This window comes from Rattus norvegicus, chromosome 7 (genome assembly GCF_036323735.1).
Source record: "Rattus norvegicus strain BN/NHsdMcwi chromosome 7, GRCr8, whole genome shotgun sequence".
Lineage (NCBI taxonomy): Eukaryota > Metazoa > Chordata > Mammalia > Rodentia > Muridae > Rattus > Rattus norvegicus.
Window position 1 is genome coordinate 74606748 of NC_086025.1, and position 17851 is coordinate 74624598.

The 17851-nt window shown below is 40.7% G+C and overlaps 1 protein-coding gene across 6 annotated transcripts in view; it reads left to right on the plus strand.

Moving 5' to 3' along the window:
- Positions 1-17851, plus strand: part of Oxr1 (oxidation resistance 1) — a 436879-nt gene that overhangs the window by 193139 nt on the left and 225889 nt on the right. For all 6 annotated transcript variants that reach the window (NM_001197907.2, XM_017594617.3, XM_063262910.1 and 3 more), the window contains one exon: positions 9162-9358. In NM_001197907.2, the coding sequence (NP_001184836.1) occupies positions 9162-9358 (197 nt within the window). Of the gene's footprint in view, positions 1-9161; positions 9359-17851 lie in introns of those variants that run through there.

Below are 17851 nucleotides of genomic sequence, written 5' to 3' on the forward strand. Positions count from 1 at the left end.
TCTAAGCCTGCTGTGGTTGGATTGCTGGGCTGTAGTGGAGACATATTGTCCTGACTGTTATTGCGTTTTTATGTTGGCGTCTAAGTATCTGGGATGGGGAAGATTCTAATTCTAGGTGCTGATATCTGGTCTTGTCTTTGTTGGGTGGGCATTTTGGTTCTTAGTTTCTGATTCCTCTCTGCTTCTTACTGTGCATAGTGGCTGTGTATTGCCTGCTATCATCCTGATAGGTATGGTCACTCTGCTCCAGTTAAAATGTTTCTGAGTATTGGGATCCAAGACTTAGAATGGGGCTGGGGCTAGGGATGGGACTGGAAGGGGTTCACTTGAGGAAGGAAAACAGTATTCTACCCCAATCTGCTTCATTAGTCCCCTGGGAACGGGAGCAGCAAGTGAGGAGAGGCCTCAGCAGAAGGTCTGCTGTAGAGCTAGGGATTGGACCTTAAGGGATGAGGAAGTTAAGAAGATCTGCAGGTAGCTCTACTTGCTTCGCTGGTCAGAATGACCGAAGACTTCACTTCAGAGGTGAGGGCTTGGCTTAAACAATGAGGGAACAGGGGAGTTTAGGAGGAGAAGACATGTGGGATTCACAGGAGATAGGTGTGTGTGGAGGGAGATTGTAGTAGCCATTCTGTTTCAGAGCTGCTTATAAAATTGGGGCAAAGGGGATTGGATTTGGAGGAGCAGCAGGAGAGGTGAAGACCTGCAATCTGGCTACCTACTTCCTTGACTGGAATCCATTTTGCCTGGTTTTGAACCTTATGTAAATAGAACCTCACGTCAGCCACACATCTCTGTCCCCGTTGCTATGTAAAACTCAGTGGCCCCAGACTTCAGTGGTGTTTTCAGTTTCTCTGTATTATGAAAAGTCCTGGAATGAATATTCCCAAGCATGACTTCTAGATAAGATATGCACACCTTGGGCACTGGGAGATACGAATAGACATGTTTCCAATGTGATTGTGACAGAGTGTCCTCCCACTGAGGCATGGGACTTCCAGTAGTTCCTCGTCACCATGGTTTCAACTGTTTTACATTTTAGCCACTCTCCTCCATGTGTTCTGAATGCAGTATGGCTTCATTCTGTGTGTCTCGGAATGGTGTTGTTGAACGCATGTATTTGCCACTAGTTTGAATAAAATATTTTCATGGCTATTAAAGTAGCACAGGTTATGGAAATAGAATACTAATTATATTGGTGATAATTAGCTGACTAAAACTTATACAGCTTTCATTAATGAAATTGTATTAATAGAACACATTCCCATGTAAGGGTTTTGTTCTGGTATACTTAACTCAGGAGAAGTTTACTGAAGGCAAATGGTGAAATTTGCTGGATGGAATGAAGCTACCCCATTTTTTGAAAGCTAGTTCCCCAGTGCTGAGCAAGGTCTGACATAGAGGAATTAGGTAGAAGCCAGGGTTCTGAAAACCCTAAATACATGATGAGGGCATGAAAATATGCATGATTTTTAGGAAATTACATGCATTTAGGTGGGATAAACGTAAATAATGAGGACAATTGCTAGACTTCCTATAGGGAAGGAAATACTTTTTTTTTTTATTAACTTGAGTATTTCTTATATACATTTCGAGTGTTATTCCCTTTCCCGGTATCCGGGCAAACATCCCGCTCCCCGCTCCCCTTCCTTATGGGTGTTCCCCTCCCAACCCTCCCCCCATTGCCGCCCTCCCCCCACCAATCTAGTTCACTGGAGGTTCAGTCTTAGCAGGACCCAGGGCTTCCCCTTCCACTGGTGCTCTTACTAGGATATTCATTGCTACCTATGAGGTCAGAGTCCAGGGTCAGTCCATGTATAGTCTTTAGGTAGTGGCTTAGTCCCTGGAAGCTCTGGTTGCTTGGCATTGTTGTACATATGGGGTCTCGAGCCCCTTCAAGTTCTTCCAGTTCTTTCTCTGATTCCTTCAACGGGGGTCCTATTCTCAGTTCAGTGGTTTGCTGCTGGCATTCACCTCTGTATTTGCTGTATTCTGGCTATGTCTCTCAGGAGCGATCTACATCCGGCTCCTGTCGGTCTGCACTTCTTTGCTTCATCTGTCTTGTCTAATTGGGTGGCTGTATATGTTTGGGCCACATGTGGGGCAGACTCTGAATGGGTGTTCCTTCAGTCTCTGTTTTAATCTGTGCCTCTCTCTTCCCTGCCAAGGGTATTCTTGTTCCCCTTTTAAAGAAAGAGTGAAGCATTCACATTTTGATCATCCGCCTTGAGTTTCATTTGTTCTAGGCATCTAGGGTAATTCAAGCATTTGGGCTAATAGCCACTTATCAATGAGTGCATACCATGTATGTCTTTCTGTGATTGGGTTAGCTCACTCAGGATGATGTTTTCCAGTTCCAACCATTTGCCTACGAATTTCATAAACTCGTTGTTTTTGATAGCTGAGTAATATTCCATTGTGTAGATGTACCACATTTTCTGTATCCATTCCTCTGTTGAAGGGCATCTGGGTTCTTTCCAGCTTCTGGCTATTATAAATAAGGCTGCAATGAACATAGTGGAGCACATGTCTTTTTTATATGTTGGGGCATCTTTTGGGTATATGCCCGAGAGAGGTATAGCTGGATCCTCAGGCAGTTCAATGTCCAATTTTCTGAGGATCCTCCAGACTGATTTCCAGAATGGTTGTATCAGTTTGCAATCCCACCAACAATGGAGGAGTGTTCCTCTTCCTCCACATCCTCGCCAGCATCTGTTGTCCCCTGAGTTTTTGATCTTAGCCATTTTCACTGGTGTGAGGTGAAATCTCAGGGTTGTTTTGATTTGCATTTCCCTTATGACTAAAGATGTTGAACATTTCTTTAGGTGTTTCTCAGCCATTCGGCATTCCTCAGCTGTGAATTGTTTGTTTAGCTCTGAACCCCATTTTTTAATAGGGTTATTTGTTTCCCTGCGGTCAAACTTCTTGAGTTCTTTGTATATTTTGGATATAAGGCCTCTATCTGTTGTAGGATTGGTAAAGATCTTTTCCCAATCTGTTGGTTGCCGTTTTCTCCTAACCACAGTGTCCTTTGCCTTACAGAAGCTTTGCAGTTTTATGAGATCCCATGTGTCGATTCTTGATCTTAGAGCGTAAGCCATTGGTGTTTTGTTTAGGAAATTTTTTCCAGTGCCCATGTGTTCCAGATGCTTCCCTAGTTTTTCTTCTATTAGTTTGAGTGTGTCTGCTTTGATGTGGAGGTCCTTGATCCACTTGGACTTAAGCTTTGTACAGGGTGATAAGCATGGATCGATCTGCATTCTTCTACATGTTGACCTCCAGTTGAACCAGCACCATTTGCTGAAAATGCTATCTTTTTTCCATTTGATGGTTTTGGCTCCTTTGTGAAAAATCAAGTGACCATAGGTGTGTGGGTTCATTTCTGGGTCTTCAATTCTGTTCCATTGGTCTATCTGTCTGTCTCTGTACCAATACCATGCAGTTTTTATCACTATTGCTCTGTAATACTGCTTGAGTTCAGGGATAGTGATTCCCCCTGAAGTCCTTTTATTGTTGAGGATAGCTTTAGCTATCCTGGGTTTTTTGTAATTCCAGATGAATTTGCAAATTGTTCTGTCTAACTCTTTGAAGAATTGGATTGGTATTTTGATGGGGATTGCATTGAATCTGTAGATTGCTTTTGGTAAAATGGCCATTTTTACTATATTAATCCTGCCAATCCATGAGCATGGGAGATCTTTCCATCTTCTGAGGTCTTCTTCAATTTCCTTCTTCAGTGTCTTGAAGTTCTTATTGTACAGATCTTTTACTTGCTTTGTTAAAGTCACACCGAGGTACTTTATATTATTTGGGTCTATTATGAAGGGTGTCGTTTCCCTAATTTCTTTCTCGGCTTGTTTCTCTTTTGTATAGAGGAAGGCAACTGATTGATTTGAGTTAATTTTATAACCAGCCACTTTGCTGAAGTTGTTTATCAGCTTTAGTAGTTCTCTGGTGGAACTTTTGGGATCCCTTAAATATACTATCATATCATCTGCAAATCGTGATATTTGGACTTCTTCTTTTCTGATCTGTATCCCCTTGACCTCCTTTTGTTGTCTGATTGCTCTGGCTAGAACTTCAAGAACTATATTGAATAAGTAGGGAGAGAGTGGGCAGCCTTGTCTAGTCCCTGATTTTAGTGGGATTGCTTCAAGTTTCTCTCCATTTAGTTTAATGTTAGCAACTGGTTTGCTGTATATGGCTTTTACTATGTTCAGGTATGGGCCTTGAATTCCTATTCTTTCCAGGACTTTTATCATGAAGGGGTGTTGAATTTTGTCAAATGCTTTCTCAGCGTCTAATGAAATGATCATGTGGTTTTGTTCTTTCAGTTTGTTTATATAATGGATCACGTTGATCGTTTTCTGTATATTAAACCATCCCTGCATGCCTGGGATGAAGCCTACTTGGTCATGGTGGATGATTGTTTTGATGTGCTCTTGGATTTGGTTTGCCAGAATATTGTTGAGTATTTTTCGTCGATATTCATAAGGAAAATTGGTCTGAAGTTCTCTTTCTTTGTTGGGTGTTTGTGTGGTTTAGGTATAAGAGTAATTGTGGCTTCATAGAAGGTATTCGGTAGTGATCCATCTGTTTCAATTTTGTGGAATAGTTTGGATAATATTGGTATGAGGTCTTCTATGAAGGTTTGATAGAATTCTGCACTAAACCCGTCTGGACCTGGGCTATTTTTGGTTCGGAGACCTTTAATGACTGCTTCTATTTCCTTAGGAGTTATGGGGTTGTTTAACTGGTTTATCTGTTCCTGATTTAACTTCGGTACCTGGTATCTGTCTAGGAAATTGTCCATTTCCTGAAGATTTTCAAGTTTTGTTGAATATAGGTTTTTAGTAAGATCTGATGATTTTTTGAATTTCCTCTGAATCTGTAGTTATGTCTCCCTTTTCATTTCTGATTTTGTTAATTTGGACGCACTCTCTGTGTCCTCTCGTTAGTCTGGCTAAGGGTTTATCTATCTTGTTGATTTTCTCAAAGAACCAACTTTTGGTTCTGTTGATTCTTTCTATGGTCCTTTTTGTTTCTACTTGGTTGATTTCAGCTCTGAGTTTGATTATTTCCTGCCTTCTACTCCTCCTGGGTGTATTTGCTTCTTTTTGTTCTAGAGCTTTTAGGTGTGCTGTCAAGCTGCTGACATATGCTCTTTCCTGTTTCTTTCTGCAGGCAGTCAGCGCTATGAGTTTTCCTCTTAGCACAGCTTTCATTGTGTCCCATAAGTTTGGGTATGTTGTACCTTCATTTTCATTAAATTCTAAAAAGTTTTTAATTTCTTTCTTTATTTCTTCCTTGACCAGGTTATCATTGAGTAGAGCATTGTTCAATTTCCAAGTATATGTGGTCATTCTTCCTTGATTGTTATTGAAGACCAGTTTTAGGCCGTGGTGGTCCGATAGCACGCATGGGATTATTTCTATCTTTCTGTACCTGTTGAGGCCCATTTTTTGACCAATTATATGGTCAATTTTGGAGAAAGTACCATGAGGAGCTGAGAAGAAGGTATATCCTTTTGCTTTAGGATAGAATGTTCTATAAATATCCGTTAAGTCCAATTGGCTCATGACTTCTCTTAGTCTGTCTACATCTCTGTTTAATTTCTGTTTCCATGATCTGTCCATTGATGAGAGTGGGGTGTTGAAATCTCCCACTATTATTGTGTGAGGTGCAATGTGTGTTTTGAGCTTTAGTAAGGTTTCTTTTACGTATGTAGGTGCCCTTGTATTTGGGGCATAGATATTTAGGATTGAGAGTTCATCTTGATGGATTTTTCCTTTGATGAATATGAAGTGTCCTTCCTTATCTTTTTTGATGACTTTTAGTTGGAAATTGATTTTATTTGATATTAGAATGGCTACTCCAGCTTGCTTCTTCTGACCATTTGCTTGGAAAGTTGTTTTCCAGCCTTTCACTCTGAGGTAATGTCTGTCTTTGTCTCTGAGGTGTGTTTCCTGTAGGCAGCAGAATGCAGGGTCCTCATTGCGTATCCAGTTTGTTAATCTATGTCTTTTTATTGGGGAGTTGAGGCCATTGATGTTGAGAGATATTAAGGAATAGTGATTATTGCTTCCCGTTATATTCATATTTGGATGTGAGGTTATGTTTGTGTGCTTTCATTCTCTTTGTTTTGTTGCCAAGACGATTAGTTTCTTGCTTCTTCTAGGGTATAGTTTGCCTCCTTATGTTGGGCTTTACCATTTATTATCCTTTGTAGTGCTGGATTTGTAGAAAGATATTGTGTAAATTTAGTTTTGTCATGGAATATCTTGGTTTCTCCATCTATGTTAATTGAGAGTTTTGCAGGATACAGTAACCTGGGCTGGCATTTGTGTTTTCTTAGGTTCTGTATGACATCAATCCAGGATCTTCTGGCCTTCATAATTTCTGGCGTGATTCTGATAGGTCTGCCTTTATATGTTACTTGACCTTTTTCCCTTACTGCTTTTAATATTCTTTCTTTATTTTGTGCGTTTGGTGTTTTGACAATTATGTGACGGGAGGTGTTTCTTTTCTGGTCCAATCTATTTGGAGTTCTGTAGGCTTCTTGTATGCCTATGGGTATCTCTTTTTTTAGGTTAGGGAAGTTTTCTTCTATGATTTTGTTGAAGATATTTACTGGTCCTTTGAGCTGGGAGTCTTCACTCTCTTCTATACCTATTATCCTTAGGTTTGATCTTCTCATTGAGTCCTGGATTTCCTGTATGTTTTGGACCAGTAGCTTTTTCCGCTTTACATTATCTTTGACAGTTGAGTCAATGATTTCTATGGAATCTTCTGCTCCTGAGATTCTCTCTTCCATCTCTTGTATTCTGTTGGTGAAGCTTGTATCTACAGCTCCTTGTCTCTTCTTTTGGTTTTCTATATCCAGGGTTGTTTCCATGTGTTCTTTCTTGATTGCTTCTATTTCCATTTTTAATTCCTTCAACTGTTTGATTGTGTTTTCCTGGAATTCTTTCAGGGATTTTTGTGATTCCTCTGTGTAGGCTTCTACTTGTTTATTAATGTTTTCCTGTGTTTCCCTAAGGGAGTTCTTCACGTCTTTCTTGAAGTCCTCCAGCATCATGATCAAAAATGATTTTGAAACTAGATCTTGCTTTTCTGGTGTGTTTGGATATTCCATGTTTGTTTTGGTGGGAGAATTGGGCTCCGATGATGCCATGTAGTCTTGGTTTCTGTTGGTAGGGTTCCTGCGCTTGCCTCTCGCCATCAGATTATCTCTAGTGTTACTTTGTTCTGCTATTTCTGACAGTGGCTAGACTGTCGTATAAGCCTGTGTGTCAGGAGTGCTGTAGACCTGTTTTCCTCTCTTTCAGTCAGTTATGGGGACAGAGTGTTCTGCTTTCGGGCGTGTAGTTTTTCCTCTCTACAGGTCTTCAGCTGTTCCTGTGGGCCTGTGTCTTGAGTTCACCAGGCAGCTTTCTTGCAGCAGAAAAGTTGGTCTTACCTGTGGTCCCGAGGCTCAAGTTCGCTTGTGGGGTGCTGCCCACGGGCTCTCTGCGGCGGCAGCAACCAGGAAGATATGTGCCACCCCTTCAGGGAGCTTCAGTGCACCAGGGTTCCAGATGGCATTTGGTGTTTTCCTCTGGCGTCCGAGATGTATGTACAGAGAGCAGTCTCTTCTGGTTTCCCAGGCTTGTCTACCTCTCTGAAGGTTTAGCTCTCCCTCCCACGGGATTTGGGTGCAGAGAACTGTTTATCCGGTCTGTTTCCTTCAGGTTCCGGCGGTGTCTCAGGCAGGGGTCCTGCAGCTCCTGGGCCCTCCCCCACGGGAGCCCAGAGGCCTTATACAGTTTCCTCTTGGGCCGGGGATGTGGGCAGGGGTGGGCAGTGTTGGTGGTCTCTTCTGTTCTGCAGCCTCAGGAGTGCCCACCTGACCAGGCGGTGAGGTCTCTTTCCCACGGGGTCTGGGAGCAGAGAGCTGCTGCGGGCCGGGATCCAGGAAATACTTTTTAAGTTGGCGTATTTGCTTTCAGAATCATTAAAGCAAGCCAAGCTTAATAATACTAGTTGTGAGTTTAAAACATTTGAATGTTTGAATTGAACTCCTAATTCACAGTAATTTTTACAATCTCAATATCTACATGAATGCACAAAATATCTTGAAGATAACCTTGACTTTTCACATTAAACCTTGACTCCTCTTAAGATGTACAAGTGGGACAAATGTTTATTATCACTGGGTATGTGCAAAGGGATGGTGTAAATGCTCTCATTTTACATTAACATAATGTGGCAGGTTAAGCTAAAACTCACTAGTAGTTGGAGTTGATTGGTCAATGGATATTGTCCTGGCCATGCAAACAAGAGGACCACAGTACAAACCTCAAACCCTCTTAGAATCCAAATGGAGGACGGCAGCTCACCTGCCTTTCCAAAACATGAAGGACAGGAACAGGGGACCTCTGGCAAGCTGGAAAATGAGATCAGCTGAATCTGTGAGATTTGTGTTCAGCAAGACAGCCTGTCTTAGCAAATGAGGTGGAGAGCCATCAAGGAAATTATTGATGTCAGCTTGTCTTACCATTGCACATGGGTGCATATGCACCAGCACACACCTGCACATGTGCGCACGCACACACACTCACACACACACACACATACACACACACACACACACACACACACACTTGCGCGCACACACCATACATGAGAAAGAAAAAAGGTGTTAGTATATTAGTTAAAATATAATCACTTTATATTTTGCTGAATTGCAATTACTCATTATAACTAAATTTAATCTCAAGGTCTTTCTGACTCAGCTTCTGACGTTCTGATTGTGAGTGTGGCCACCATTACTGGATCAAGCGCATTTCTTTCATCTGCCCACTACATGTTGTTTGCTCTCACTAAAATAATAGGACTCTTCCATCGCATCGTATTTTGATATATCTTAATGAGTCATTCAAAATAATTAGACAGAATAATTTTTCTAATTAGTTTAACCATTTTTCTAATTGGCCTAATACCTCTTTAACTAAATTATCTTAAAACGTTAGAGGGAAGTTTTGTAACTTCTAAACAGACCAGGTTCTGATTGAAGAGCAGAGAAACTCTAGTGCTAACAGTAACAGGTCTTGCTGCCAATAACCGTGCGCCAAGCATCTCTTGAGTCAGCATTCACAGTGTGTGGTATTCTCCATCTCTAGGTTGAAGAAAAAGTCCCAGTCAGTGGATATTACTGCTCCAGGGTTCAACCCTTTGGGTGGTGCAGGGAAGCAAGCACCACAAGCCAGCAAGCCCCCAGCACCCAAGACTCCCATCATAGAAGAAGAACAGAACAACTCGGCAAACACCCAGAAGCATCCTTCCAGGAAAAGTGAGCTGAAGAGGTTCTATACCATTGGTGAGTGCATGGGGTTTTACCAGTGAACTTGTGTCTCTTAGCTTTGCAGATGCAGGACTTGCTTAAAGTTAACTGATTCCTTGTTGCATAATCGTGTGTCTTCCTGATGGTTTATGTGGACATTTTCTTACATGGTCTAAACAGGGAGATGAAAGATGCAAAACTACTAAAATCTTCAACAAAGTTGGGTAAGAAAATGCAGTCAGTGGCCATCTCTAGCTGAACAGAGGGGATTTTTTTTTCAGATTTTAACCTTATGCGTCACTATTTTCATTTTAGCCATCCTCAGCCCACAGTGTTCTTATATTTTGCTTTTGTTCTTTTCATTTTTCCCTCTGGGCTTCTAGGTCTCTGACCCTGTTCTGTCAGGTTGTAAAAACAGTGGCTGATGTCAGCTTATCGCAGAGCCATTATGAAGGGAGAAAGCTATTGTATTCTGAGGAACAACAATTTACATTGGAGAGCTCTTTTGGACTTCTCCCATTATAAACTTCAGGGGTAGAGAGTCCAGAAGTAATCATATCAGAAAACAGTAAGCTGTGAACAGGGTCCTGTAGTTATTAGGCTCCTGTGTCCCCAAACAGAAGAGTGCTCAGGAATTTCGAACTTTGCTGGAGACTGTTATATAACAGGACATCGAGCTGAAAAATTCAGTATACGTGCCTTTCCAGTAGATCTTTGAATAAAGGATCTTTCAAAAGTAACAGCTTACAGCATTACAAGCAAATTTAAGATGAAAGGCTTTGTATGTGGATACACGGAAGGTGGTAAGTTGAGCATATGAGGTACGAAGATGGCTACTTAGTCCTGCATGCTCCTTAATTTGGAGGAATTCGGTTATGTTTGACCAAAATAGTGGAAGCTGAGGCTTTAGTTAATTAAAATGCTATTGGGGAAGTTGAATATTTCTAACACCTGCAACCCCACAACCTCAATATGAGGTATTTCCCTGAAAAAGGCAATATTTTTCTCATGTATTTCAGACTTTTAATATATATTTATACATTCATATATACATTGAATATTTTATATGTATACATTATAATCAGGAAAGTAGGTTTCTAGTTCTAAAATCCAGGGCATGTTCTCATTTCTTATGAGTCATTGCTTCCTTCAAGCTTGACAAAATGCCTCACGTGGGCTGTGTGCTTTGCCGGTTGAGACTGGTTTCTGTTACTTCTACTTCAACTCATCCTTGGTCTTCTCATAGCTTTCCTTGTTCTGATTAATGTTTTCATGGCTTAAAAAAAATAACAGGTAGAAAACACAGTGTTCTAAGGACTATGTATCATCAAACACTTTTGATTGATGTAAGGCAGTATAGCAGATAGGTGCATATTTTCACTTTCAAAACTTAATGTTAGCATAGTTCAAAAATGAATCAGCCAGAAAATCCCATAAGGCATGTGTCACTGCCTGTTTGCCAGGGTCCTTTGCGCCTGCTGTTTGTCACATATGCAACCTTCCATACCTTTCTGATTTATGAACTGATTAGGAAGAGTAAGTGTTTTGCCTTCAAGATATAAACTCTATCTTATAAACCCCATATTCCATCTAAATAAGACAAAAAGGGAGAGACACTAATAAGCTTGACCATAATGGATAAAAAAAATTAAGACTATATAAAAATAAGAGTCTAAAGGTTAAATTTCAAGGCAGAAAAGTAAGCTGTGGGTATTTATTTGTTTTTTTAATTGATTCTGTGTACATGCATGTGGACACATTTATAGGGTGTACTTATCTACCTATGTGTGTACAAGCTTTTACATGTGTGTAGTGGGTGCACTGGCCTGTGCACACACACTTGTGCACATATGTATTGGCTGTACTTACTTGTGTGTATGTGTGTGTGCCTCTGCATGTGTGTATTGGCTGTACTTGTTGTGTGTGTACATCCTTGCCCATGTATATGTTGAGTAGACCTACCTGTGTGTGTACATGGAAATCCAGAGACGGACTTCAAGTGTCCTTTTATTGTTCTGCATTTCACTTTATGAAACAGGATGTCACCAAGACTGGCAATTCCCTGGTATCTGCTTATCTCTAAGCAGCAGTGTTAGAGGTGTATCCTACCACACCTAATTGTTGTGTAGTTGCTGGGGATCTGAACTCTCATGCTTGCACTGAAGGCATTTCACCCAGAGCCATCATCCCAGCCTCCTGGCAAATTTTTAATTAATGAATTTGCAACGGTTTGATTTATTATCAGTTTCAAAAACATGTCTAATTACTGTGTTGAAAGAGTTGTTTGGATTCTCAGCTTTAATGTGTCTATATAACCTCTCTTCTAATTTGGCTCTTTTTTTTAAAAAAAAAGGATTAATTTATTCACTATATCTGTCTTCAGATACACCAGAAGAGGACATCAGATGTCATTATAGATGGTTGTGAGCAACTCTGGGGTTGCTGGGACTTGAACTCAGGACCTCTGGAAGAGCCGAAAGTGATCTTTTTTTTTTTTTAATTAACTTGAGTATTTCTTATATACATTTCAAGTGTTATTCCCTTTCCCGGTTTCCGGGCAAACATCCCCCTCCCCCGTCCTCTTCCTTATGGGTGTTCCCCTTCCAACCCTCCCCCCATTGCCGCCCTCCCCCCATAGTCTAGTTCACTGGGGGTTCAGTCTTAGCAGGACCCAGTGCTTCCCCTTCCACTGGTGCTCTTACTAGGATATTCATTGCTACCTATGGGGTCAGAGTCCAGGGTCAGTCCATGTATAGTCTTTAGGTAGTGGCTTAGTCCCTGGAAGCTCTGGTTGCTTGACATTGTTGTACTTTTGGGGTCTCGAGCCCCTTCAAGCTCTTCCAGTTCTTTCTCTGATTCCTTCAACAGGGGACCTATTCTCAGTTCAGTGGTTTGCTGCTGGCATTCGCCTCTGTATTTGCTGTATTCTGGCTGTGTCTCTCAGGAGCGATCTACATCCGGCTCCTGTCGGTCTGCACTTCTTTGCTTCATCCATCTTGTCTAATTGGGTGGCTGTATATGTATGGGCCACATGTGGGGCAGGCTCTGAATGGGTGTTCCTTCAGTCTCTGTTTTAATCTTTGCCTCCCCCTTCCCTGCCAATGGAATAATTTTTCCTCATTTAAAGGAGTGAAGCATTCACATTTTGATCATCCGTCTTGAGTTTCGTTTGTTCTAGGGATCTAGAGTAATTCAAGCATTTGGGCTAATAGCCACTTATCAATGAGTGCATACCATGTATGCCTTTCTGTGATTGGGTTAGCTCACTCAGGATGATATTTTCCAGTTCCAACCATTTGCCTACGAATTTCATAAACTCGTTGTTTTTGATAGCTGAGTAATATTCCATTGTGTAGATGTACCACATTTTCTGTATCCATTCCTCTGTTGAAGGGCATCTGGGTTCTTTCCAGTTTCTGGCTATTATAAATAAGGCTGCGATGAACATAGTGGAGCACGTGTCTCTTTTATATGTTGAGGCATCTTTTGGGTATATGCCCAAGAGAGGTATAGCTGGATCCTCAGGCAGTTCAATGTCCAATTTTCTGAGGATCCTCCAGACTGATTTCCAGAATGGTTTTACCAGTCTGCAATCCCACCAACAATGGAGGAGTGTTCCTCTTTCTCCACATCCTCACCAGCATCTGCTGTGACCTGAGTTTTTGATCTTAGCCATTCTCACTGGTGTGAGGTGAAATCTCAGGTTGTTTTGATTTGCATTTCCCTTATGACTAAAGATGTTGAACATTTCTTTAGGTGTTTCTCAGCCATTCGGCATTCCTCAGCTGTGAATTATTTGTTTAGCTCTGAACCCCATTTTTTAATAGGGTTATTTGTTTCCCTGCGGTCAAACTTCTTGAGTTCTTTGTATATTTTGGATATAAGGCCTCTATCTGTTGTAGGATTGGTAAAGATCTTTTCCCAATCTGTTGGTTGCCGTTTTGTCCTAACCACAGTGTCCTTTGCCTTACAGAAGCTTTGCAGTTTTATGAGATCCCATTTGTCGATTCTTGATCTTAGAGCATAAGCCATTGGTGTTTTGTTCAGGAAATTTTTTCCAGTGCCCATGTGTTCCAGATGCTTCCCTAGTTTTTCTTCTATTAGTTTGAGTGTGTCTGGTTTGATGTGGAGGTCCTTGATCCACTTGGACTTAAGCTTTGTACAGGGTGATAAGGATGGATCGATCTGCATTCTTCTACATGTTGCCCTCCAGTTGAACCAGCACCATTTGCTGAAAATGCTATCTTTTTTCCATTTGATGGTTTTGGCTCCTTTGTCAAAAATCAAGTGACCATAGGTGTGTGGGTTCAATTCTGGGTCTTCAATTCTATTCCATTGGTCTATCTGTCTGTCTCTGTACCAATACCATGCAGTTTTTATCACTATTGCTCTGTAATACTGCTTGAGTTCAGGGATAGTGATTCCCCCTGAAGTCCTTTTATTGTTGAGGATAGCTTTAGCTATCCTGGGTTTTTTGTTATTCCAGATGAATTTGCAAATTGTTCTGTCTAACTCTTTGAAGAATTGGATTGGTATTTTGATGGGGATTGCATTGAATCTGTAGATTGCTTTTGGTAAAATGGCCATTTTTACTATATTAATCCTGCCAATCCATGAGCATCGGAGATCTTTCCATCTTCTGAGGTCTTCTTCAATTTCTTTCCTCAGTGTCTTGAAGTTCTTATTGTACAGATCTTTTACTTGCTTGGTTAAAGTCACACCGAGGTACTTTATATTATTTGGGTCTATTATGAAGGGTGTCGTTTCCCTAATTTCTTTCTCGGCTTGTTTCTCTTTTGTATAGAGGAAGGCAACTGATTTATTTGAGTTAATTTTATACCCAGCCACTTTCCTGAAGTTGTTTATCAGCTTTAGTAGTTCTCTGGTGGAACTTTTGGGATCACTTAAATATACTATCATGTCATCTGCAAATAGTGATATTTTGACCTCTTCTTTTCCGATCTGTATCCCCTTGATCTCCTTTTGTTGTCTGATTGCTCTGGCTAGAACTTCAAGAACTATATTGAATAAGTAGGGAGAGAGTGGGCAGCCTTGTCTAGTCCCTGATTTTAGTGGGATTGCTTCAAGTTTCTCTCCATTTAGTTTAATGTTAGCAACTGGTTTGCTGTATATGGCTTTTACTATGTTTAGGTATGGGCCTTGAATTCGTATTCTTTCCAGGACTTTTATCATGAAGGGGTGTTGAATTTTGTCAAATGCTTTCTCAGCATCTAATGAAATGATCATGTGGATCTGTTCTTTCAGTTTGTTTATAAAATGGATCACGTTGATGGTTTTCCGTATATTAAACCATCCCTGCATGCCTGGGATGAAGCCTACTTGATCATGGTGGATGATTGTTTTGATGTGCTCTTGAATTCGGTTTGCCAGAATTTTATTGAGTATTTTTGCGTCGATATTCATAAGGGAAATTGGTCTGAAGTTCTCTTTCTTTGTTGTGTCTTTGTGTGGTTTAGGTATAAGAGTAATTGTGGCTTCGTAGAAGGAATTCGGTAGGGCTCCATCTGTTTCAATTTTGTGGAATAATTTGGATAATATTGGTATGAGGTCTTCTATGTAGGTTTGATAGAATTCTGCACTAAACCCGTCTGGACCTGGGCTCTTTTTGGTTGGGAGACCTTTAATGACTGCTTCTATTTCCTTAGGAGTTATGGGGTTGTTTAACTGGTTTATCTGTTCCTGATTTAACTTCGATACCTGGTATCTGTCCAGGAAATTGTCCATTTCCTGAAGATTTTCATGTTTTGTTGAATATAGGTTTTTATAGTAAGATCTGATGATTTTTTGAATTTCCTCTGAATCTGTAGTTATGTCTCCCTTTTCCTTTCTGATTTTGTTAATTTGGACGCACTCTCTGTGTCCTCTCGTTAGTCTGGCTAAGGGTTTATCTATCTTGTTGATTTTCTCAAAGAACCAACTTTTGGTTCTGTTGATTCTTTCTATGGTCCTTTTTGTTTCTACTTGGTTGATTTCAGCTCTGAGTTTGATTATTTCCTGCCTTCTACTCCTCCTGGGTGTATTTGCTTCTTTTTGTTCTAGAGCTTTTAGGTGTGCTGTCAAGCTGCTGACATATGCTCTTTCCTGTTTCTTTCTGCAGGCACTCAGCGCTATGAGTTTTCCTCTTAGCACAGCTTTCATTGTGTCCCATAAGTTTGGGTATGTTGTACCTTCATTTTCATTAAATTCTAAAAAGTTTTTAATTTCTTTCTTTATTTCTTCCTTGACCAGGTTATCATTGAGTAGAGCATTGTTCAATTTCCAAGTATATGTGGGCATTCTTCCCTTATTGTTATTGAAGACCAGTTTTAGGCCGTGGTGGTCCGATAGCACGCATGGGATTGTTTCTATCTTTCTGTACCTGTTGAGGCCCGTTTTTTGACCAATTATATGGTCAATTTTGGAGAAAGTACCATGAGGAGCTGAGAAGAAGGTATATCCTTTTGCTTTAGGATAGAACGTTCTATAAATATCCGTTAAGTCCATTTGGCTCATGACTTCTCTTAGTCTGTCGACATCACTGTTTAATTTCTGTTTCCATGATCTGTCCATTGATGAGAGTGGGGTGTTGAAATCTCCCACTATTATTGTGTGAGGTGCAATGTGTGTTTTGAGCTTTAGTAAGGTTTCTTTTACGTATGTAGGTGCCCTTGTATTTGGGGCATAGATATTTAGGATTGAGAGTTCATCTTGATGGATTTTTCCTTTGATGAATATGAAGTGTCCTTCTTATCTTTTTTGATGACTTTTAGTTGGAAATTGATTTTATTTGATGTTAGAATGGCTACTCCAGCTTGCTTCTTCTGACCATTTGCTTGGAAAGTTGTTTTCCAGCCTTTCACTCTGAGGTAGTGTCTGTCTTTGTGTCTGAGGTGTGTTTCCTGTAGTCAGCAGAATGCAGGGTCCTCGTTGTGTATCCAGTTTGTTAATCTATGTCTTTTTATTGGGGAGTTGAGGCCATTGATGTTGAGAGATATTAAGGAATAGTGATTATTGCTTCCCGTTGTATTCATATTTGGATGTGAGGTTATGTTTGTGTGCTTTCATTTCCTTTGTTTTGTTGCCAAGACGATTAGTTTCTTGCTTCTTCTAGGGTATAGTTTGCCTCCTTATGTTGGGCTTTACCATTTATTATCCTTTGTAGTGCTGGATTTGTAGAAAGATATTGTGTAAATTTGGTTTTGTCATGGAATATCTTGGTTTCTCCATCAATGTTAATTGAGAGTTTTGCAGGATACAGTAACCTGGGCTGGCATTTGTGTTCTCTTAGGGTCTGTATGACATCAGTCCAGGATCTTCTGGCCTTCATAGTTTCTGGCGAGAAGTCTGGTGTGATTCTGATAGGTCTCCCTTTATATGTTACTTGACCTTTTTCCCTTACTGCTTTTAATATTCTTTCTTTATTTTGTGCGTTTGGTGTTTTGACAATTATGTGACGGGAGGTGTTTCTTTTCTGGTCCAATCTATTTGGAGTTCTGTAGGCTTCTTGTATGCCTATGGGTATCTCTTTTTTTAGGTTAGGGAAGTTTTCTTCTATGATTTTGTTGAAGATATTTACTGGTCCTGTGAGCTGGGAGTCTTCACTCTCTTCTATATCTATTATCCTTAGGTTTGATCTTCTCATTGAGTCCTGGATTTCCTGTATGTTTTGGACCAGTAGCTTTTTACGCTTTACATTATCTTTGACAGTTGAGTCAATGATTTCTATGGAATCTTCTGCTCCTGAGATTCTCTCTTCCATCTCTTGTATTCTGTTGGTGAAGCTTGTATCTACAGCTCCTTGTCTCTTCTTTTGGTTTTCTATATCCAGGGTTGTTTCCATGTGTTCTTTCTTGATTGCTTCTATTTCCATTTTTAATTCCTTCAACTGTTTGATTGTGTTTTCCTGGAATTCTTTCAGGGATTTTTGCGATTCCTCTCTGTAGGCTTCTACTTGTTTATTAATGTTTTCCTGTGTTTCCCTAAGGGAGTTCTTCACGTCTTTCTTGAAGTCCTCCAGCATCATGATCAAAAATGATTTTGAAACTAGATCTTGCTTTTCTGGTGTGTTTGGATATTCCATGTTTGTTTTGGTGGGAGAATTGGACTCCGATGATGCCATGTAGTCTTGGTTTCTGTTGGTAGGGTTCCTGCGCTGGCCTCTCGCCATCAGATTATCTCTAGTGTTACTTTGTTCTGCTATTTCTGACAGTGGCTAGACTGTCCTATAAGCCTGTGTGTCAGGAGTGCTGTAGACCTGTTTTCCTCTCTTTCAGTCAGTTATGGGGACAGAGTGTTCTGCTTTCGGGCGTGTAGTTTTTCCTCTCTACAGGTCTTCAGCTGTTCCTGTGGGCCTGTGTCTTGAGTTCACCAGGCAGCTTTCTTGTAGCAGAAAAGTTGGTCTTACCTGTGGTCCCGAGGCTCAAGTTCGCTTGTGGGGTGCTGCCCACGGGCTCTCTGCGGCGGCAGCAACCAGGAAGATATGCGCCACCCCTTCATGGAGCTTCATTGCACCAGGGTTCCAGATGGCCT